Source organism: Chiloscyllium punctatum, chromosome 10 (assembly GCF_047496795.1).
Source record: "Chiloscyllium punctatum isolate Juve2018m chromosome 10, sChiPun1.3, whole genome shotgun sequence".
Taxonomy (NCBI): domain Eukaryota; kingdom Metazoa; phylum Chordata; class Chondrichthyes; order Orectolobiformes; family Hemiscylliidae; genus Chiloscyllium; species Chiloscyllium punctatum.
The window spans coordinates 15213367-15236824 of NC_092748.1; the positions used below are offsets into that span (position 1 = coordinate 15213367).

The following is a 23458-nucleotide window of genomic DNA, read 5'->3' on the forward strand; positions in this document are numbered from 1 at the left end:
ATAATGCATATATTGTTCAACTTTAACCTCACTTTGTGGAGCTATGCAATGAGAACTTGGGGTGACTTGCCCTAGGAACACCAAAATGTTGTCACCTGCTGTGGGGGTGTGCTGCAGCAGACACCGAACTGGTGAAGGCGTTGGAAGCAGAGTGAGCATCCGTGAGAAGCCTGCAAAGCAGGGACTCCATGGAATCAGCCAGTGAATAATACTGATTTGAACACCAGTAATAACCATTCTGAAGCATAATGCTGCAGCTAATGCGCCCTCTTAACCTCTTACTGCTGAACACACGTTCAGCAGAAGGAAAGACCCTGCACCGACCTTTATTAAAGGTTCATCAGCTATTTGCAGGTTAGGTGCTGGTTGATTCTTCTACAAGTGATTAGTGCTTAAGCTATTGAAGATGTTTGGGTCTAATATATAGAATGCCCTAAATACCTCCTGGTGCGCTGAGACATTTTGATTTCACTAACCACACCATGCTTCTTTTGTGCTACCTATGGTCTACTTAGTATTAAGGCTCCTTCATGGCAATCCCTCTGATTTTTGCTCCTTTTGTGTGGACCTACAAGGTCCAACTAGAAGCAGCAGTTTCCAGAAGGGGATGTCGAGGAGTCTTAGTGATATGTAAGGAACCTACAACAGCTGTGGAACTTAGAGAGTATTGCTGCTTCTTGCCATGTTCTATCAAATGCTGCCTTGATATTAAGATAGTAACTTTCAGCTAGCATTAAAGAAAAACAAAAGCAAAGAATTGCAGACCCTGGAAATCAGAAACAAGATCAGAAATTGCTGGAAAAAAGTCAGCAGGTCTGGCAGCATCTGTGCAGAGAAAGTAGAGTTAAGAGCTTTCTCTCCATTGATGCTGCCAGAGTTTTTCCAGCAATTCTGATTTTGTTAACTCTTATCCAGCCTCCTTTTTGCTAGGAGGAGTGGTGTAATTGATTGTAAATTTATAATAAGATTTTAATGCTTTTCATGATCAGTAAATATTTTGTCCAGTGACTTTTCCATGATTTCTTCTAATACCCAGGCCCGGAAGGTCTTGGTTTCACAGTAGTTACCAGAGAGTCATCTGTCCATGGACCCGGTCCCATCTTGGTTAAAAATATCCTGCAAAGAGGAGCAGCAGTAAAAGATGGCAGACTGCAGTCAGGAGACAGAATTCTGGAGGTAAAAAATACATCTGTTTCTGCACGATGAAAGCAAGATCCGGAAGACAGAATCTATGTTCCACTAACCAGCTACACAGATTTATTGATCTGTCCTTTCTTAATGCAGAATTTATGATGACCCGGAATTATTTGATGTGACATGCCTGTCATGCTACGCTTTAGTGACATTAAACACTCGCCTGCTTTTTGTGTTAGATCTTCAAAAACAGCTGCGGCTACTTTGTAGTATTTTGCAGACGATGCGGATTATATTACCGATTTTAATGCCCACTTCTTTGCATCTCCCTTCATGGTGTGTCATTCCCACTTGACAGCATATCATTGCAACTGACTCTTGCACCGTTGTGAACATAATGTTGTTCACCTTTTCCTGTAGAGAAGTATGCACTCAAAACTCAAATCTTGATCAACCTCCCCCACCCAGTTCAGTTACTCAGTTAAAATACAAGAGCAAAGTCATAGGTTTATTTCACTTCCCAATTTCGATGAGGACTTTTACTTATTAGGAGCGGCACGGTGGCACATTGGTTAGCACTGCTGCCTTACAGCGCCAGAGACCCAGGTTCAATTCCCGCCTCAGGCAACTGTCGGTGTGGAGTTTGCACATTCTCCCCGTGTCTGCGTGGGTTTCCTCTGGGTGCTCTGGTTTCCTCCCACAGTCCAAAAATGTGCAGGTTAGGTGAATTGGCCATGCTAAGTTGCCTGTAGTGTGAGGTGAAGGGGTAAATGTAGGGGAATGGGTCTGGGTGGGTTGCTCTTCGGAGGGTCAGTGTGGACTTGTTGGACTGAAAGGCCTGTTTCCACACTGTAAGTAATCTAATCAGAGGTTTGGAGACGGGGTAAGAAAGGCTTCTTGTCTGATGGACAAGAATCATCCACTTGGACATCGAAGAGTTTATTGAATGTCCAACCAGCTCCAATATGAAAATTAGACAACCAATAGGAACTGAGTGGGTGGGCATTTTAGAGACAGAAGCTCACAGAATGAACTCATGCTGAATTTTGCTAGATATTGACTAAGTGTCAATTTCGGGCAGTTTCATGAACGGCCTGTCTGAGAGAGCCCCAAATGGGTTTTATCATGCTATTTTCTTCAATTTGCCTCGTTAGCTGTGCACCATACCTTTAGGGTGTTCCCTTCATGCAGTCTTCCCTCATGCCAGCAGTGGAAATAATCGCCAATGCCAGGACTTCAGGATTCCTGGTTCCAGCGCCATTATTAAAACCCCACCCCGTGCACCAGATCAGCTAGGAGCTGCTCTTCATAGTGCATACAAAGGGAGAGGAACAAAAAAAAATCTCTCCTGAGGGCGCATAGGTGATATTTTGTTCCAAATACAAGTGCATGTTGGTAAATGTATTGCCCTTTAAGAATAGGTTACCTACAGGTAGAGTTCACAGGTTACCCATCTCACTACATTCCATCTGAGAACCCTACACTTGCTTCAATTCCTTTCATGTAAAACGTCCCAACTGATGGTCCCTTCAGGATGTGCAGAAGATCCAGGAGGCCCACGGTATATTGTCCTTGTTGTAATTTCCTCCAGATGAGTGAGGTGCAGTGTTGCCACAGACTGAGGGTGTCCCAGGACACTGTCACCAAAAAGTGGGACTGTTTAGCAGCTGCTGGAAGTCGCTATTGGTCCTGCGCTCGCCGGAGCACCTGTTCCTCCCTAATTTCTCTCTGCCTTTTTTGCATCGTAGCAGCCCCTGTTGCAGCTGGATCCATCAAACATATCTGCAAAGAATCTGTGCGGGGAGTATAAGTAACTTGTATTTTCAGCAGTCACTCACAGCTGCTGGTTTAAGATGCTCTACCGTATAATGGGACATGGAGGGCTCATGGAATGTTTGCACATGGACCTTTGACAAAGGAACCTTATTCTGATGTATGCAGTACAAGTCATGTTACACAAATTCAACATGAGATTGTAAGTGTGGTGGGATTACAGATGCCTTGTCTTTCCACTGCAACACCACCCAAGAAAGGCAGCTTTAAATTTAAGAGCATGTTGGTGAATATTTCAAGTTCAAGATGGGAAGAGAAATCACCTCCATGCCCCTGTGCATCCTATGAGACCTTGCATTGCCTTTGTTAATTGCGACGTGGAGGTAGCTGTTTTAAGGTCACCTGTGATGACCATCTTCAATCTGCAATGGCCAGTAATGTGATCGAGATTGTGCTTGTGACCATGATATGTATCCCACATATTTGGACACTCCATCCATTTCACATGCAGGATGCTGTGATTGTAGATGTCTTCAAGCTGCATATTGCAAGTGCGTGATTAATTCAATTAGCCCTTGAAGGGCCTCGCAGGCAAAGCCTGCTCCCCCAGTCAAAACAAAATGCTCCAGGTCCAGTCCCAGTCATGAAAAACAAGCCCCCCACCACCAGCACACACATACACCGAGCCTCCATGTTCCTTTTACCCTTACCACTCCATGATAAGGCCATTAGTGCTGAGCTTTTGCATGTTCCAAAACCCATCTTTGAACGAAGACTTCATTTCCCAACATTTCAGCCAAGCCCCAAGCCTCCAACGTAGTTATGCCAATTATTGTGCAGCATTGTCTCCTCATCAAAGCCAGGGTGGTTGTGGCTATCAGTCACTCCTCCTCTCCCCGTACACCAAGTCCTCCAATACACCAGTGTCTCCCATCTTTTTATGCTGTGTCTTCCCCATCCCAACTGTTGTCCCCTTTGCATTCTAGCATGCTCCCTCCAATCTTAGATATGACTTCCCAACTCCCCTACCATAGCAGTGGGAGAACAAGACAATATTTCTCAATGAGGTGAGATCAGATGCTATTAGGTACAAATAGGCTTCGCACCACTCAATAATAAGATTTTTAAAAATTTATTCATGGAAGGTTGGCATTGCTGGCTAGGCTGGCATCTATTGCCCTGATGGCAATTAAGAGTCAGTCATCCTGCTGTGAGTCTGGAGTTGCGTGTTGGCTAGACAAGTAAGGACAGCAGTTTCCTTCCCTGAGGCATTAGTGAACCAGATGGGTTTTTCCTGAGAATTGACAACAGTTTCAGTGTCAGCTTCTTAATTCCAGGGAAACAGCAACCGGATAACAACAGGAACTCCAAGCTCCCAGGTAATTAAAATGAACACACATGACTAGGACATGTTCATTTTGTCAGCAACTGGGGGATCTGCTTGGGGGCTCTTCTTTCTCACCCCTCCTCTCTCTTGTCCTCTCCCCCCATCCATTTTCCCTGTTTGGTCCCCCCCCTTCTCTCACTTAGAATCATTGAATCCCTACAGTGCAGAAAGAGGCTATTCTGCCCATGTCACCCAGACCACCACACCCCTCCCCCCACCCCCCATATCCATGTAACCACACGTTTGTTGTGGCTGATCCATCTAACCTGGACAACTTTGGGTGTGGGAGGAAACCGGAACACTGGGAGGAAACACACCGAGACACAGGGAGAATGTGAAAACTCCATACAGTCACCCGAGGGAATCCTGGTTCTATGAGGCAGCAGTGCTAACCACTGAGCTGTTGTGCCACCGTTTTGTTCCCCTCTTCTCTCCCTTGATCTAACATACACCCCCCAACCTTTAGTTTCTTCTCCTTCAGTCTTTCAACCCCTGCTTCTATTTTTCATTGTCCCTTTCTCTCTTTTGCCACCTCTTTCTCTGTTTTGCTCCTCCTTTTCTCTATTTCCTCCTTCTCTCTCAACCCCTTCTGTCTTTCGTGCCCCCATTTTCCCTTTCTTTGACCCTGCTCCTCTCTTCTCACCCCTTCTCCTCTCGTTCACTTTTAGCTTCTCTCTCTCTCCATACTTCTGTCTTTCTTCTGCCTCATTCCCTCCCATAGCTTATTCTCTCTTTCCATTCTCTCTCTCACCACTCCATCTCCTACATATTGTACAAAACCTGAGAAATCTTTGCCCTGTTTGCAGTGGGTTAACCACCCAAGTGTGAAAAGGGATATATTTTCCTTATTGTGTCTGTACAAGGTTTTTACCAAGTGCTGTGGCTGGATCTAACAATTCCCTTCTTCAACTTAACTCTGGGCGGCATGGTGGCTCAGTGGTTAGCACTGCTGCCTCACAGCGCCAGGTAGTCGGGTTCAATCCCAGCCACAGGTGACTGTCTGTGGGGAGTTTGCACATATCTCCCTTGTCTGCATGAGTTTCCTCTGGGTGCTCCAGTTTCCTCCCATGGTCCAAAGATGTGCAGGCTAGGTGAATTGCCCATAATGTTCAGGGATGTGTGGGTTAGGTGCATTGGTCAGGGGAAATGCAGAGCAGTTGGGTAGGGGAATGGATTTGGGAGGGTTACTCTTCAGAGGGTTGGTGAGGACATTTTGGGTCGAAGTGCCTGCTTCCATACTGCAGGGAGTCTGTGATTCTTCTGAGATTAACAACTAACCATTGATCCAGCAGCTGAATCTTTAATAGTGGCTATTTCATTCTGCTTGAGATAACTTCATGTTTCCTTCTCTGATGAGTGTAACGATCATGTGTAATGAATCTTATTTCCTGTAGCACGAGTGCAGAGCCTAAAACTGACCCTAATTCATTGCTAACTAACAATCTCATTCAATGAGGTTATAAGGGTGATTGGTGTGGGAAGTGGAAATGTAACAAACATTAAGCCATCTATCATTAATTTTGGGTGGGTCACATCAAGGATACTGTCAGGTCATATTATGCTCTGCCAAAACCACATAGTACTGCCGAATAATCCTAATGAGCAAACTTTGTGCTGAACTCAATTGTCTCCTTAAACTCTTCTCCCTTGCCCTCTTCACTTCCAACAATGAACGGCAAGAGCCCACAGACTTTGTTGTCATTAAAATTTAGATTATCTGTTCAGATACCTCTGCAACATCTCCCCATATTCCTTCCTGTCTCAGCCGATTGCATCCATAGCTTCCTTTGTGCCCTCCAAGCTCTTTTTTTTCTTTTTTGAAAGCCATTTTCCTGCCCTCTTCGCTTTATTCCCTCTAAACAGCTGGCTGACTCCTTAGGTGCCCCCACATTGATTACCAACAGCATTTACTCCCATCCTTAGAAAGCTCACCAAACATTTCTTTGTCATTGCAAGCACGTTCAAAATCCCTGGCCTCAATTTTTTTCAGGATAATGGGTAAGTTTCCCACAACTCTGTGTTTGAATCTCTACTGCCAAGTTTTCATCCTTGCCAAAGCAGTGAAGCAGCTCATGGCAGCATCTCAAGTAACAGCCTGTATGACTGTGACGAGATATTACCCCTCTACCACACCCTTCTTGACCTTACTGCAGACTTTGTCACAATTCCTCATGCCTTTCATCCCAATACCTTTCCTTTGTTGCTCCTTCAGTGGGATGACACCCATTTAATTCCAGTCTGATTGCATTGGGACCAAGCCAGTGTTTTCTGTTTTTCCCTCCGTATTGTTGCTGCAGAGACTGAAAGTGACCACATATGCTGATGACCAGCAACTATATTTCTTGATGTCTTCACCGAATTAATGCTGCCCAGTGTCCTGTTCTGGATGATTTTGAGGTTCTTTCGGTGAAACTTTTGGGAACATTGAAGCCACTGGTTTTGATCTTGCCCCAGATTCTTATGCATGCCATTGGTCCCATCCTCCTACTCTATGTAATGATGGCGTGATGTGCATTTGCTGCTCATCCCTACTTGCGCTTGAGAATTTTGCGGTGAGCTGCCTTCTTGCGCCACTGACATCTGCCTGACGTAGGGACACCTGCAGTGCTGTCAAGAGGATGGATCCAGGATTTTTACCCAATGACAGTGAAGGAAAGGCAAGTTATTTGTAAGTCAGGCAGGTATGTGCCTTGGAAGAGAATTGCAGGTAGTGGTGCCACCATACGCCTGCTGTATTTGTCCTTCTGTATGATAGAGGTTGCTGATTTGTAAGGTGCTGGTGAAACAGGTTTGGTGAGTAGATGCTCCTTGGTAGATGGTGTACTGTGCTGTTGTATGAGTCAAAGAGCCATAGAGATGTACAGAGACCCTTCGGTCCAACTCGTCCATGCAGACCAGATATCCCAACCCAATCTTGTCCCACCTGCCAGCACCCGGCCCATATCCCTCCTATTCAAATACCCATCTGGATGCCTTTTAAATGTTGCTATTGTACTAACCTCCACCACTTCCTCTGGCAGCTCATTCCATACACATACCGCCCTCTGCATGAAACAATTGCTCCTCATGGGAAAGATATAGCAGAGACCTCTCACCCTAAACTTGTGCCGTCTAGCTCTAGACTCCCCCACGCCAGTGAAAAGACCTTGTCTATTTACCCTATCCATGCCCCTCATGGTTTTATAAACCTCTAAGGTCATCCCTCAGCCTCTGATGCTCCAGTTCAATCTCTCCCTACAGCTCAAATCCTCCAACCCTGGCAATATTCTTGTAAATCTTTTCTGAACCCTTTCAAGCTTCACAACATTTTTCCGATAAGAAGGAGACCAGAATTGCATGCGGTATTCCAAAAGTGGCCTAACCAATGTCCTGTACAACTGCAACATGACCTCCCAAATTCTGTACTCAATACCAATAAAGGAAAGCATACCAAACGCCGTCTTCACTATCCTATCTACCTGCAACTCCACTTTCAAGGAGCTTTGAACCTGCACTCCAAGGTCTCTTTGTTCAGCAACACTCCCAAGGACCTTACCATTAAGTGTAAGTTCTGCCCTGATTTGCTTTCCCAAAATGCAGCACCTTGCATTTATCTGAATTAAACTCCATCTGCCACTTCTCAGCCCAAGTCATTGGTAGAGGTAGAGGGAGAGAGAGACACACACACAATGTTTCAGGTGATGGATAGGATCCCAATCAAGCAGACTGTTTTTCCTGTATGGTGTCATGCTTCTTGATGTTGTTAGAGTTGCTTCATCCAGGTCCAAAGGGAGTATTCCATCATTCTCCTGACTTGTGCCTTATAGATGCTGGACAGACTTTGGGATGTCAGGAGGTGAACTACTCAGTGTAGATTTTCCAATCTCTGAACCTTTTACAACTATAGTATTTATGCGTCTTGGTCATTGCTTTAGGCTGTACCGGATTATGTCATACCAAGCTTGGTTTCTGTTGATCCTTCCTGGAATTTCAGGCCCAAAATCTTCTATTTCCTTTGTCTCATGTGCGTATTTCTCCCTCGTGATCCTATTTCCCCTTCTTCGCCCCAACATTGAGAAACACATTTTTAAAAAATACATAGCTAGATAGAACTGTACAGCACATCAACAGTATAGTCCAGCACTTCAGCCATTTGCCTTTTCACCTTCCTCTCTTTCTCTGAAGATACTCCTTAAAACTTAATCACTTTGGCAGGGTGGTTGATCACTCCTTCTTAACATCTTTGTTTCAATATCAATTTTCTTTTGACTGATTGTGCTTGTTTGAAGTGTCTGGAGATAGTTTTCTACATTAAAGATGCTACATCAATGCAGGTTTTTTGTCGGCACGTGACTTTAAGGGCAAAACAGAAGCCTTTCTGTCATGGCAAACTTCATAGTCTCAGGTCCTTCCAAATTGCTTTGTAACCAGTTAAGCATTTTGAGATGTAGTCATTGCTGTAATACAGGAATTCATATAGTCAATTCAGATGCAATATCCAACAAACAGTAATGAGACAATGACTAGAGGGTCTGTTTTTAATAAACATCATATTGGCACTCTTCAGAAAAGAAACAGGAAGCTGATAATGATGTACTGATAGTAGGATTGTGAATTACAACTTTTAGCAGCAACTTCCTTTGGTAATATTTCTTGAAATGCTTCATTGTTGGGTAAAATTGGACACAAACTGCACAATTAGGATCTGGATTGGCGAACAAAAGCCTGGGAAAGTGGCAGATTTTAAGAAGTGCCTTAAAGAAAGTAAAAGAGTTTAAGTTGAGAGTTCTAGGTTAGGAATAAAGTAAGTCAGGAATGATCCTTTCAGCCAAAATAGTGAGAACTTTTGACTTCATAAAAGTCCATAAAATCATCGAACTGGAGAGAACTTAGCACAAGAGCAGAGCGTATTTTCCTACGCAGAGATCCAGTGTGAGTCTTGGTATGAATCTGCATAGTGCTCTTGGGGTGAAATCAAGTGAGAAAAGTCTGTAATTCCCCTGACTTCATCTTGACAAGTGCAAAGTTTGGTAATGTCGGTACTTGTGCATAGGGTTCATCATAGTACATTGCAGCAAATGAAAGGCCTTCCCTGTGGACTTCAGTCTCTTTTGGGAAGCCAGTCTACTGGGTGTGTTGCCAGTCCCCATCTGAACCTTACCAACCAGGGACTATCTGAAGAGAAACGCTTCCTCACCTTGAAGCGCACTACTCAGTTTTTCCATCTTGGAACATAGTGTACCTCAATGCAATCCACTGGGACTGTACCCGAAACCAGTATGACTTCCACTCTATTGCTCAACCAGCTGAGATACATCATTGAGCCCAGTGCATCAGGGATGGCTCAGTTTTTAGAACTCTTGCGTCTGAATCAAAATGTTATGAGTTCAAAACACAATCTAGCATTTGCACTCAAAAAATAAAATTAACATGCGAGTGCTGCACTGAGGAAGCTCTGCACTGTGAGAGGAACCTTCTTTTGGTTGAGACCTTAATATAAGGTGACTTCTCAGCTGGATTTATAAAGCTCCAAGGTGCTGTTTTAAAGAAAATAAATGGAGTTACCTCTGATGTCCTGTCTAATATTTATTCCTCAGACAGCTTCACAGAAAAGACTGTCTAATTGATATCCCAATTGCTGTTTTTGGGAGCTTGCTATGCATAGTTTGGATGATAGTTTCTACATGGCATCCTCCTGTGCTGTGCTATTCTATAGGACGAATTTCTTGGGTGGCAAGGTTTATCATGCTACCACTCATGGAATCCAGGGAGTGTATCTATATTGATCACCGGAGTCACTAATCAGGAGAGTTTATTGTCTGGAGATGGGAGTTCTGCCCCTTGCTTGGGTGGAAGCCCATCTTAGAGAACAGCCAGTCAAATTGTAACCCTGAGGCAACAGTGGCCAGAAATACAACTGAAAGTGGTCCCCAGATTCCACATCAGCCAAGTGCAGGGATCTCCCTTTTCATAAGAAGGGTGACACAGTGGCTTAGTGGTTAGCGCCAGGGACCCAGTTTGATTCCACCCTCTGGCGACTATCTGTGTAGAATTTGCATGTTCTTCCTGTGTCTGCTTGGGTATCTGCTGGGTGCTTCAGTTTCCCCCACAGTCCAAAGATGAGCAAGTTCAATAGAATAGCCATGGGAAATGTGGGGTCAAGGGGTTATGGTGGGACTCTGCGACTGGGCCTGGGTGGAATGCTGTTCGGTGGGTTGGTTCAGATTCAATGAGCTGAATGGCCTCTCGGCACAGTTGCGATTTTGCAATTCTTACAAGGCCACTTGAATATTGGCTTCATAAACTGGCCACTCACTTGGGATGAGAGTGAAGTTGGGACAGGGAAATGCCCTAGATCTCACCTGACGTAAGTTATGAACAGTTTGATGTGTGCTTGCTTGGCATATTCCTCCACCCCTGCAAATCCACTGGCACAAATTTCTACCCTGTAAATGTAAGCCTTGACCATGACTGAGCTGTCAGACAAGTAATTTGACTGGAGGGTCTGTGCTTCTATCAATTTGCTGTGGCCCAATTGTTTATCAGGTGAAATCTTGCGTAAACAAAACCAATTTTGTCAACCTTCATCAGAAAACTTGCTAAACAGGAAAAAAAAGTAGAATTTAAAGAAATTATTCTGCAAGAAGTTAATTTTCACCCATTCCTTACAACAGCAGCAACTTGCATTGATGTGCAGTTTTAATGGAAATTAAAATTGCACGTCCTTTACAGGGGAGGAGAGAAATGTGGACATGAATCTGAGAGGAGGCACCAATTGTAGTTTGGAGAATTGACTTGGTTGAAGGGGTGGATTCTCAGAAGTTTTAATAAAATTGGAAGGATAGTTGAGGTGAATAGCAGGTGCATTAAAGCAACAGCAGATGAATGCACATGGGAAAGGAACAGGAAGGCATGCAGAAAGGTGAGGTAGGAATGAGTAGGAGGAAGCTGATGTGGAATATCTCAAATGCGTTGGTCTTCTTAGAATGGGTGCAGATTAAATGTAAATGATAGTTTATGGAGATTGGCAGGTAGTAAGTTAGAGAAGTAGATTCTGGATGCGACATGACATTTGAACTGGTGGTGTGAGCTTTTAACATTCTGTTAGAGCTAAACATATTGATCAAGAAGAAGAATTGGTAAAACAACAGTGTTTTTAATATGAAATTAGGACTATTTACAGATAATTATCAATGGGATCTCAGTATAACGCATCTTACTCCTATTGCTGCTGTTTCAGACTGCCCTCAGGTCATGGGATTAATACATTTTATCCTGTAGAGGTGGCTTCTAATTGACAGCAGATTAAGATACTTGTCTTTAAAGGTGTATTTCATCCTATAACAGCAAGGCTGGAGCGCATAAGGGTTTTGCACTTTAAGGGCAGAATTTAATGCCCTCTGCTTGAGCAAGCTTGGTGACATTGTAGGGATGCCAATTGAATGGAGCTGCAGAATGGTAGTTAAGGACCCAAACTCCTTCACATCTCTGCAAGCATTAAGCCCTTGATGAGAAGACTCATGGATAGCCTTCCTGCCCCTACGCCTTTTGAGGTGCTAAAATGGCAATTGATGCCCATTTAAGGTCCTCAGCAGCCCTCCCAACAATGTCAATTGATGCCCATTTAAGAGCCTCAGCAGCCCTCCCAGCTCCTCAGCATTGTTGGGTAGGGAGTTGCCAAGCAGTAAGCCCACAAAGCAAAAGCTTGCAGGTTCCAGGGAATGAGGTTGCTTCACTATTTTTTAATCAAGGGAGTCAGGATTGGGAAGGATAGAGGGGAGAGATGCAAAAGAAAATCCTCCCATACTCTTGGTGCTGACTCCCGCTGTCCCCATCTCCTGCCTCCCCCCTCCCCTCCCCCTCCCCCTCCCCCCCTTTTATGTGACTCCTACTCTGTTCTGCATGGGTTTATGGCCTGGGGGACCCTTGTTGATTCTACACTTTTCCCTGGGTGTATTTCTGGTATTGCCAACAATGTAAATATGCCAGTAAGAGATTGGTTAGTTGCTGTCCGGTTAGTGGCAGGTGTGAAGTGGAGGGACAGATTATTTCGTGTCTGGCAAACTTGATTGTTAGAAAGGTCTTCTGCAGTCCATTAAAATGTCTGATGATCATATAGTTTATGAAAGTTGGGGACACTCTGATCTAGCCAGCTTTCCAGTCAATGGGTAAAACCCTATTACCTATGTTAAATAATAAAGTTGCTGTAGTCCCAGAGGGCTCCTCTCTCGTGAGAGTGTTTTAACCAGAAGGTCACCACTCCTGCGGTGAGGGATGATGTTGAGAAGATGGGACCTTCAAGGTAACTTCAAACAGTACAGGAATTGAAACTGTGCTGTTAGTATCACTCTGCATCGCAAACCAGCCAACCAACCAATTGAGCTAACTGACCCCTGATTGTTTGGGAATACTCCAGGAGACAATGCATAAACTCACTTATGACTCCTTTCAGTAAGGACTTGGGTAGAAAGATCTTGGACGTACAGTTTCTCTCCATCTCTACCTTTCCCTTTTGTCATCCTTTGCAGTGAAATTATCTCTGACAGCTAGCCTGCCTCAAGATCGCCACAATGACACTGTTGAAAGTGAGATGAATTAACAGTGGTAAATGGTAGTTATTAAGCTGTCTTGGTTTAGTGTGCAATTGTAACTGTCTTGCCTTGATTTCCCTTATACCACAAGACTCTTCTGTAGTTTCTCCGTGCCATTTCATCTCTCCACAGCCTCATCTCCTCGAGTCTCCCATCCCCACCACCTCATCCACAAATTGACTTCTATTCATTGTCCATATGAAAAGTAGTCAGAACAATAGAAATGAAAAGGAAGATTTTGAAGTTAATGAAAATTATTTTTAAAACTGTTTTGATGATATCAAAGGTGGAGCACTGCTGGCAAAACTCTTCATATTATGTTAATTCACAACTGGAATTAGTTTTGACTTGAAGCTGTTGTTCAGAGAATTTGTGTAGATACTCTGCATCCTAATCTCAGTTACACCTTATGAAAAATGTCTGAGGAGGTTTTATTTTGCATTGGATTTTTGTACTGATAAATTGGATATGGAGCTTGCACATCAGTGAAGTATTTTGGAGCAATATATAATTTTCTGTGTGACAGTGCTGGAGGGCAAACTGGCCATGTTCTGTGATCAGTGCAAAGCAGCCTCAGAATAAGAACAACTTGGCACCTTTTGTTAGTCCGATGCAATCCAATCCAATTCAATATCAAGACAGTCAATGAAGTAAGAAACAAAAACAGAAACTGCTGGAGAGACTTGGTAGGTCTGGCAACGTTAGTGGAGAGAAAACAGAGTTAATGTTTTGGGTGGCTCAGTAGTTAGCACTGCTGCCTCACAGCGTTTTGCATTGTGGTTCGGTTTCAGCTTTGGACAACTGTCTGCGTTGAGTTTGCACTTTCTCCCAGTGTCATTGTGGGTTTCCTCTGGGTATTCTAGTTTCCTTCAGTTTGCTCCAGTTCGTGAATCATAGAAGTCCTGCAGTGATGAAAAAGGCCATTCGGCCCATCAAATCCACACTGATCCTTCAAATAGCATCCCCACCCAGACCCAGACCCCCCACCTATTCCTGTAATCCCACATTTACCATGGGTCACCTAGCTAGCCTGCACAACCCTGAGCACTGTGGGCAATTTAGAACTATGATTAATCCAGCTAACCTGTATATCTTTGGACTGTGGAAGGAAACCAGTGCACCTGGAGATGCGCAGGTTGGGTGGATTGGCTGCGCTAAATTGCCCCTAGTGACTAGGGATGTGCTGTCTAGGTGGATTAGCCATGGTAAATGTGGGGTTACGTGTGGAGGTTTGGAGTCTGGGTGGGAAGTTCTTCAGAGGGTTGGTGCATGTTCAGTGGATGAAATGACCTCTTGCTGCACTGCAGGGATTCTTTGATTTTATGACACTTCTTCAGAACTGGAGCTAGACAGTAATACTGTTCTTAATAATAAATTTATTCACAAAATGCAGCATTGCAAGCATCTGCTTCCTCCCCGTGTATCCTAATGGCCTTACCTTATAAATGCTGTGAATACTTAATTACAATCAGTTCTGCAAAAAACATGTGTTTCTTCAACGCGAATGGGTTTTAATGCGATTGAAGAATTTAGACCGTTATTTGTAAAAATATGAACTTCCCTTACCTGTATTAGCTGTAACACAATTCAGGCCCCATTAGTATAAATGGCACAGTTATTGCACGATTTTCTTATCATGTGAGCTTGCACAAGAGCAGGGCGATCATCCTGTATCAGAACCAACTGTAAGCAGTGCTTTGTTCCCCTACATATCTTAACAATGTAAAAACGCCATCCCATATTCCCAATTCCTTCGCCTTCGCTGCATCTGCTCCCAGGAGGATCAATTCCAATACCGAACAACCCAGATGGCCTCCTTCAAAGACCGCAATTTCCCCTCAGACGTGGTTGACGATGCTCTCCACCACATCTCCTCCACTTCCCACTCCTCCGCCCTTGAACCTCGCCCCTCCAATCGCCACCAGGACAGAACCCCACTGGTCCTCACCTACCACCCCACCAACCTCCAGATACATCATATCATTCTTCGTCATTTCCGCCACCTCCAAACAGACCCCACCACCAAGGATATATTTCCCTCCCCACCACTATCAGCATTCTGGAAAGACCACTCACTCCTCGACTCCCTCGTCAGATCCACATCCCCCACCAACCCAACCTCCACTCCCAGCACCTTCCCCTGCAACCGCAAGAAATGCAAAACTTGCGCCCATACCTCCCCCCTCACTTCCCTCCAAGGCCCCAAGGGATCCTTCCATACCCGTCAGAAATTCACCTGCACCTCCACACACATCATTTACTGCATCTGCTGCACCCAGTGTGGTCTCCTATACATTGGGGAGACAGGCCGCCTACTTGCGGAATGTTTCGGAGAACACCTCTGGGACACCTGCACCAACCAACCCAACTGCCCCCTGGCTGAACACTTTAACTTACCCTCCCACTCCGCCGAGTACATGCAGGTCCTTGGCCTCCTCCATCGCCAAACTGTGGCAACACGACGCCTGGAGGAAGAGCGACTCAACTTCCGCCTAGGAACCCTCCAACCACAAGAGATGAATGCAGATTTCTCCAACTTTCTCATTTCCCCTCCCCCCACCTTTTCTCAGTCCCAACCCTCGAACTCAGCACCGCCTTCTTGACCTGCAATCTTCTTCCCGACCTCTCCGCCCCCACCCCCTCTCCGGCCAATCATCCTCACCTTAACCTCTTTCCACCTATCGCATTCCCAACGCCCCTCCCCCAAGTCCCTCCTCCCTACCTTTTATCTTAGCCTGCTTGGTACACCCTCCTCATTCCTGAAGAAGGGCTTATGCCCGAAACGTCGATTCTCCTGTTCCTTTGATGCTGCTGACCTGCTGCGCTTTTCCAGCAACACGTTTTTAAGCTCTGATCTCCATCGTCTGCAGTCCTCACTTTCTCCCAATGTAATTAATATGTCATTAACCACTAGACCTTGGTGTTCTCACCCTTCTAATGCCATCTCCTTTGTCTCCAAGTCAATTTTTGTCAAACAGGCTACGTAAATGCAAGTTGTTCAAGCAGTTGGACTTTCTGGGAGTTATCCAGGGGGGTGTGGGGGTGGGGATGCAGACATTTGTGACATTCTCCCTGCGTCAAAAAGCCTGTGTCTCTTGTTGAGAGGCTGTGCAGTGTGTTGTAGAGAACATGTGTTGCAGAGTTCAGTTTTATTTGTACAAGATATTGCTCCTGACAAGAATGAACCATGCGAAAAAGTGTGCACGGATTGGGAATTGAGGAATAAATGCCTCTCATTATGTCAGTCACTTGTCTGGAAGATTTGGGGTAATCACTCCCTAAGGAGGTATGGCACATTGCTGGAGGCATGGCTTGCAGGCATGGTTCAACAGCCAGGCATGAATGGTACTGAATAGAGGTAATGAAGGGTACCCATGAAAAAGTAAAATATTCAACTTTGTTCTTCCACTTTGTAGGGATGATATGTTGGTTGTTGCTTGTAATGAGGGCTGAAATCATCCTGTTAAATCTTGTGTAGAAACTTTATTGCTTGATCATACCTATAGTGCTCCCAGAGCCGGACATTTCTTTTTAAAAGTGTTCATTAAGTTTCATTTCCATCTCGTTCTACCTGAATAAACAGATTTTATGATTTTACCTGACCCCAACCATCTTCTCATGCTACTATATAGATTTATTTTTTTTTAATTCATTCACGGAATTAGGGTGTCTCTGGCTAGGCCAGCATTCATTGCCCATTCCTAATTGCCCAGAGGGCAATTAGGGTTCACCCACATTGCAGTGGGTCTGGGATCACATGTAGGCCAGACCAGGTAAGGGCAGCAATTTTCTTCCCTAAAAGCCATTAGTAAACCAGGTGAGGTTTTCTTGGCAATCGACAATGGATTCATGGTCACCGTTAGACTCTTTAATTCCAGACTTTGATAGGATTCAAATTCCACTATCTGCCATGTGGGATTTGAATCCGGGTCCCCAGAACATTACCTGGTTCTCTAGATTAAAGTCTAACAATTATATCACTAAGCTGTCTCCTCCCCTAAAAATACACGAAAGCATCATTCTAGATTTATATCCTTGAGCAATTGTCCAAGATCTTTACAATGCAGGAGAGAAGCTGGATTGACAACAAAATCATAATAAGACTTATTTATGACTTCCACAAGGTATAAAAATTTCAACACAGAAGGATGATACTTTGCCATCCTGTTTTACTCAGTTTACACCAAACAATTGTCCAGCAATTTTCGTAAAACTTTGACCTAGTTAGGGTGGAGTGACAGAATTGCACTGCTATCTTGCGAAGAGATTTGTGTATTATTGCTTTGCGTTAATCACAGAATCCTTACAGTGTGGAAGCAGGCTATTCAGCCCATAGAGTCCAGACTGACCCAATGAAGTGCATCCCACTCAGATTCTTACACCCCCCATATCCCTGCATATCGCATGGCTGTTCCACCTAGGTTGCACATCCCTGGACACTATGGGCAACTTAACAATGCTAATCTACCTAGCCCGCCCATCTGTGGGCTGTGGGAGGATGCCAGAGTACCCAGAGCAAACCCATGCAGGTATGGGGAGAATGTGGAAACTTGACACAGGCAGTCACCCGAGGCTAGAATTGAACCAGAGTCATTGGTGCTGTGAGACAGCAGTGCTAACCACTGAGCTGCCAAGCCCACCGTGTTGGAATGTTTCCCTACATGGACTTTCTTTGATCTTTGCACCAAAGTTGCATTGACTTAATAATGTAGCTCCAAACAAAGGGCCAGTGAGTTTGCCTCATGTATAGCAGTCTCAATTGGTGTAAATTTACACCCAAACATTTAGACACAGTGGCACCCGAAGTCTGAAGGGTGTTTTATAACAATTTTATTTTTCAATATTTTTCCTCAGTGAGACCCACACTGTGTATTTATAGTTCTGAAAGCTTTTTCACAGCCTCAGAACCTGTTTAATTAAAAAGCGAAAAGTTACCACTGTTTAAATTTCTTTAACATGCTGTGCTTACTGTGCATAAATAATCATTTGATGACTTCCAACCTTTACTTTCCAAACATCAATAAGGTAGACTAAGGGAAACAATGCTCGTTCTGCATATTGTGCTGGCTCCCAGTTGTTTATGATGCTTTATGAGTGTGTTAACACTGAATTTACATTCCGACACACGCTAATGGAATTTGTAGGAAATTTACTCACAAATTTCCAGTTGGCAAAATTGGAACATGCACAAACTACTGCAAATAATTTCTGTGTTACGAGACCCTAATCCACATTCATGGCTTTTCCTCATGTACTCAATATGGTCATGAGCTCTTTGGGTGCATTGTTATGCCCATTTTTTTCCCTCTCAAACCCTCAGAGTCCTTCAGAAAGTTTGCACATTTTCTGAGGAACAAATGGGGAATAAAGAACCAACACAAAAAAGCTGTGAGCACTGACTGGCATACCTCAGCATTATGTCCATCAAGGGAATGTTCTAGAATGATTATCCTAAAAGAAAGCTTCTTCCACTGACTCAAACATTATCTAAAGCTTGACTCGAGAAGGTGAATTTGTTGAATTAACCTTTTTTTCCCCCTTTGAAAAGGTTTTGCTTGGCTTTCTTAGCTGAGTAAGTATGGTGCTGAGCTGTATAAATCTTGACCCTGACCTGTGCTGGCTTAGTTGATCTTAACATGGGCAGTGCCAGAAGGCATTGCACTGGTTATGGGAAACTGAGAGGCAAAATTGAGCGCATTTCTTGCTTTTGATTGCTGTCTCAGAGAGCTAGACTACAAAGTGCCTATGAGTAAATAAAGACTTGCAGTTATAAGACCATAAGCCACTTGATCAGAAGCAGGTTATTCAGCCAATCAAGTCTGTTCCACCATTCAATGAGATCTGATCTGATAATCCTCAGCTTCACTTTTCTGCCTTTTCCCTATAAACTTCCCTTTACTGATTAGAAGTCTGTCTGTCTCAGTCTTGAATATTCTTAATGACGCAGTCTCGACAGCTCTTTGCAGTAAAGGACTCCACAGACTCACGACCTGTTGAGAGAGAAATAAATCCTCCTCATCTTTTTCTTAAATGGGAGCCCTCTACTCTGAGATTATGTCCTGTAGTCTTAGATTCTACCACAAAGGGAAACAACCTCTCCACATCGATCCTGTGAAATCCCCTAAGAATCATGTATGCTTCAATAAGGTGATCTCTCATTCTTCTAGACTTTAATGTGCACAGACCCGATCTACTCAACCTCTCCTCATAAAACAATCACTCCATTTCTGGTATCGTCTAGTGAACCTTCTTTGATCTGCCTCCAAAACCAGTGTATTTTTCCTTAGAAAAGAACCAATAGATCTAGTTAAGTACCTTTTTTTCGAAGTGTAGTCTCTGATATAAAGTAGGAAACATGACAGCTAATTTGTGCACAGCAACGTCCTGCAATCAGCAATGTGTTGAAAGACCAGTTATTCTGTTTTTGGGTATTGGTTGAGGAATGAATGTTAGCCAGGACACTGGGCAGAGATTTCTTGGCTCTTCTTCAAAATGTCCAAATCGTTTACACCTCCTTAAGAAATTAGTCAAGGCTTTAGTTACCATGTAGCTGATGCCTCTGACACCATGGCGCACTCTCTCTGGAGTTAGATTTGTTAAAAGATATGTTGTTGATTGGCAAGCTGGAGTGCATGTTGCTACATTCAGACAATTGTGGAAAACATGGTCAGTTTGGTGTGGCACTGGATGACTGGTATGGTTTGTGAGATCATATAAATCCATATTTCAGTGAATCGGGAAGAGAAAATGAGGTGGAGAAAAATGTATATATTTTTGGTCTGCTTAGCTGATTGATGTGAAATTGACATTTGTGACATACGTAATTGCAATAACAGTGCTTGGGACAAAGTTACCGTGTGGGGAAATTAAACTGGTGTGACTGCAGCTGTTGGCAGGATAATTGCTTGTTTACGTGATCACTCGAAATTGAACAAAAGAAGTTCACCCTTAAAAAAATTCCCAAAGGTGCACCAAGTCTCCAAAGTCTCCAATTTGCTTCCCAAATTTTAGAAGGCAAGGATAAAGAGTTAAAGAAACAAACAGCTTTTCTCCCCATCATTGCCACCTATGTCTATAATGGGCACAGTTCTGGTTTTGTTCCATAGCCCCTGGTCATGACAAAGCCATTTCTGATTTTGAAAGCCTTGCACTCAAAAGTGATGATTTATTGCATTAAGTAACTCAGGAGTCATTCCTTCCTTTGCCTTGTGGGGAGAAAGCCTGCTGCATTCATCATTGCCTCTGCTTTCTTTTTCCTACCTGTGCCCCAATTTGTCATAGAGGTAAAAACCAAGGGGGAAAAAAAACACGTTACATTGGGTGAGGTCATTCCCATAATTTGGATTTGGGTACAAGGGTATTTTCCTGGTCATAGCTTGCAAAACTAATGTAGTACTATCAAAATCACCAGACCGTAGTTAGGTCCAAGTCATGCCACAAACCTTTTTTATTCACATGTTTCAGTAATGATCTATATTCCTTACTTTTTCTCCCTTTTTGTTAAACTAGTGGTTCCCTTGATTGAAGGACCACTTACAAAGGTAATTTTGGATCTGTCGAGCCACCAAAATAGTAATAACACAGACATGCTGCCTTGAAATTTAGACGGTTTAGTAATACTTTAAGAAAACAGATGTTTATTGTCAGCTGCAGGGATTGCCCACCACTTTTTTTTTTGTTATGAATTAGGATGCATTTGCTATTGATTGATAAATCCATGAAATCAGAAACCACATTCACTTTTGGCAGATCCATGAAAATACCTGGTAGATGTAGTTGCTGGTCGATCCGAGATCTAAACTGCACTGTACCCAATGTCATTTAAAAATGCTTTGGATAAATCTGTTCCAGTGCTTGAACTAAACTCAGGAAGTGACGATCATTTACTCACAGTGTAAATGTTTTCCCGATCTTTTTCCAACTTTGCTTCCACTCCTCTGTCTCCACATTGCGAAAAGTTTGCCTCTGACCGCAAGCCCCTTGGCTCAGCTTGGACAATTTCCTGTCATCACAAGAGCGTAAGGAGCATGAATAGGCACTTCAGCCCCTCAAGCCTACTCCACCACTCAATACAATCATGGTTGATCTCATCTTCGTCTCAACTCCACTTTCTTGCCTGACCTTCATTCAGGGTCACCGCAACTCAGGTATTTGTGCATTGTTATCTTTGCCTCAAAGTTTTCTGATCTTGCTCCTCAAAATGTATCCTCCTCCCTGAACACTTTGCTCCATGCTTATTACTCACCACCACACTCGCAGGACCTCTTCTGTATGGGTTGCTCCCAGCACAGCCAACCTATTTCCTACACTTCTCATTAGCACCCGTTCAGTATTTACCTCTCATAAGTAACAAAGAGCTGTGGAATCTGAAATTAAAACACAAATTGCTGGAGAAACTCAGCAGATCGAGCAGCATTGTTTAAGGAGAGAAAGCAAAGTCAGTGTTTCAGATCTAGTGACTTGCTACAGTCACTCTGCTTGCTGATCATTGACTTGAAGCATTAACTCTATCTGTCTCTCCACAGATGCTACCAGACCTGTTGATTATTTCCCACAGTTACTGTTTTAATAACTGATTTCAACCATGAGCCATATTTTGCTTTTCTCTTTGACTTGCTTCTTCAGCAGGATGAATCAGCAAGGTTGATATTCTCACTTTTTTTATTTCCACTATCACCACTGTAGTAATTGGAATGAGGTCAGCCAGGTGGACCTCATAGAATATGATTTCCCTGATTGGGGCTGTTAATCACGGCAATCTGGGAACCGTAGCTGACAGAGAAGAACGCGAGTGTCAGGCATCCTGTACACTTCAAGAACTGGATCAGTGTCAAGGACACATTTACATGTGTAAATAAAGGGTGACTTGGTGACAGGATACCAGCCTGTGTTATTTCAGCAAACACAAGCCCATTCTCTGCTTCTGATCTTAATCAGAGCCCAAGCAGATGGATAACAAGTGAAGACTGTGGCCAGGCCCTGTGGCTGGGTTAATGGGGCCTTTCTATCAGGGTGGTACCTCATGTCTCCTGTTAGCGAGCCAAAGGGCACTGCCAGAAGCTTGATGGCTTGACAATCGAAGCAAAAGTCTGCGCTGAATTGACTAATCATGGTGATTATATATATAGCTGGTCATGACACATTGCCTGCCTTCGTAATGCTGTGCCGTTTTCTACTGTCCTTTCATACCATTTGTGCACTTTAGTTTTCGTTTCACTTTACAAAAAAAAATGTGAAGCCTTCAATTAAGAATCTGTTGGGAACTTTATGTGTGCAGGCAGTCCTGAGATTCAGACATCTGGAACTTCCTGAGAAGTGCAAGAAATCCATTTGCTGAAAGGGTAAAATGTGGGTCAAACTGGTAGTCTGTGTTCTTGTCATCGTATTACCAAAATTATACATCTTTCCTTGTCGCCAAAAGCATCGTTGATTGCGCGCATGACTGTCATCACTCTGTCAGCAATGGAAGTAAAAGGTTCCATGTGGAAGGAGTGACCTATAGTTTAATTCAGGCTGAAATGGAGGTTGAAGTGAGGCCCTAGAGGGATATACATTGCTCAGGAAATGAAAGCTATCAGATTTTGTTTTCAGCTCATCACTCTCCGAGATCAGTGTCCTCCTTGTAATTTTTTTTTGCGAAAAGATAACAGGCAGATGTCTTGCTGCACTTTTTAAGGGATACCTTTGCTAAAATTACAATTCGTTTGCTTAGAATTGAGAGTGCACTATGAGGCAAGGGTTGACAATTTACAAAACAAGTGTACCTCTGTATTGTAGGCACTGCTGATGAGACTGATTATTATTGTTCTTTCCTTGTGGCCATGCAAAGATGGTGGCACATCTTAAAATACTGTCTACCTGCTTTATTCTTGTTCTTTTTCCTGGTTTGATTCAATTAAGCTTAAAAGGCCATATCAGTTCAGAGTCAACATACTTGGAGAGGAGCTTTAGTCACATCGAGACCTCACATCGGTTTCTTGCCTGAAGGACATTGCCTGTGCTTTTCCACAAATCCAAAAGCTTCATCGTCACTTTCAGAGGGTACTTTCATTGATAATTTTTTTTTACCGTAAGTTGAACTCTCGAGTTGCCATCCTGACATCTATACTGGAGTTCTCTGATTATTAGTTTAGCAATGTCACCACACTGTCATTCTTTGTTTATTGCAGTGTTTTGAAGCAGTATATCAAAAGTCAAAATAGTGTATCTTTATACACTCAGTCCAATTTGAGGAATAGCGCTATCAGATTGTCATGTTGTTTCTTCTACATCACGGAGTTCCTGTAAGATCCATCATTTTGAGTTGTCTTGTACTCCTTAATACTACTTTATTAATAACACAATAAGAATCATAGGTAAGGAGATTTATCTTCAGGACTTGTACTGCTAGGTCTGAGTCAGAGTAATGGCATGGTTTCCTTAATAGATGCATCGGGACAAGTTGACTGTGCATCTTCTCACATCTGGTATGTGAGAAATGGTATGATCAGAGGCAAGAAAAACGTCAACAATGAAAATTAAGAATGTTCTCAAGAATGTCAGAGATAATCTGGAAGTGACCAAACTGTTGAAGTGCAGAATTTTAAATAGAGAT

The 23458-nt window shown here is 43.4% G+C and overlaps 1 protein-coding gene across 1 annotated transcript in view; it reads left to right on the top strand.

Annotated features, from left to right (window-relative positions):
• The window catches only part of LOC140481912 (partitioning defective 3 homolog B-like), a 997517-nt gene that overhangs the window by 478955 nt on the left and 495104 nt on the right, over positions 1–23458 (top strand). The window contains exon 10 of the mRNA XM_072578586.1: positions 1037–1176. Coding sequence (XP_072434687.1) covers positions 1037–1176 — 140 coding nt within the window. The remainder of the gene's footprint in view (positions 1–1036; positions 1177–23458) is intronic.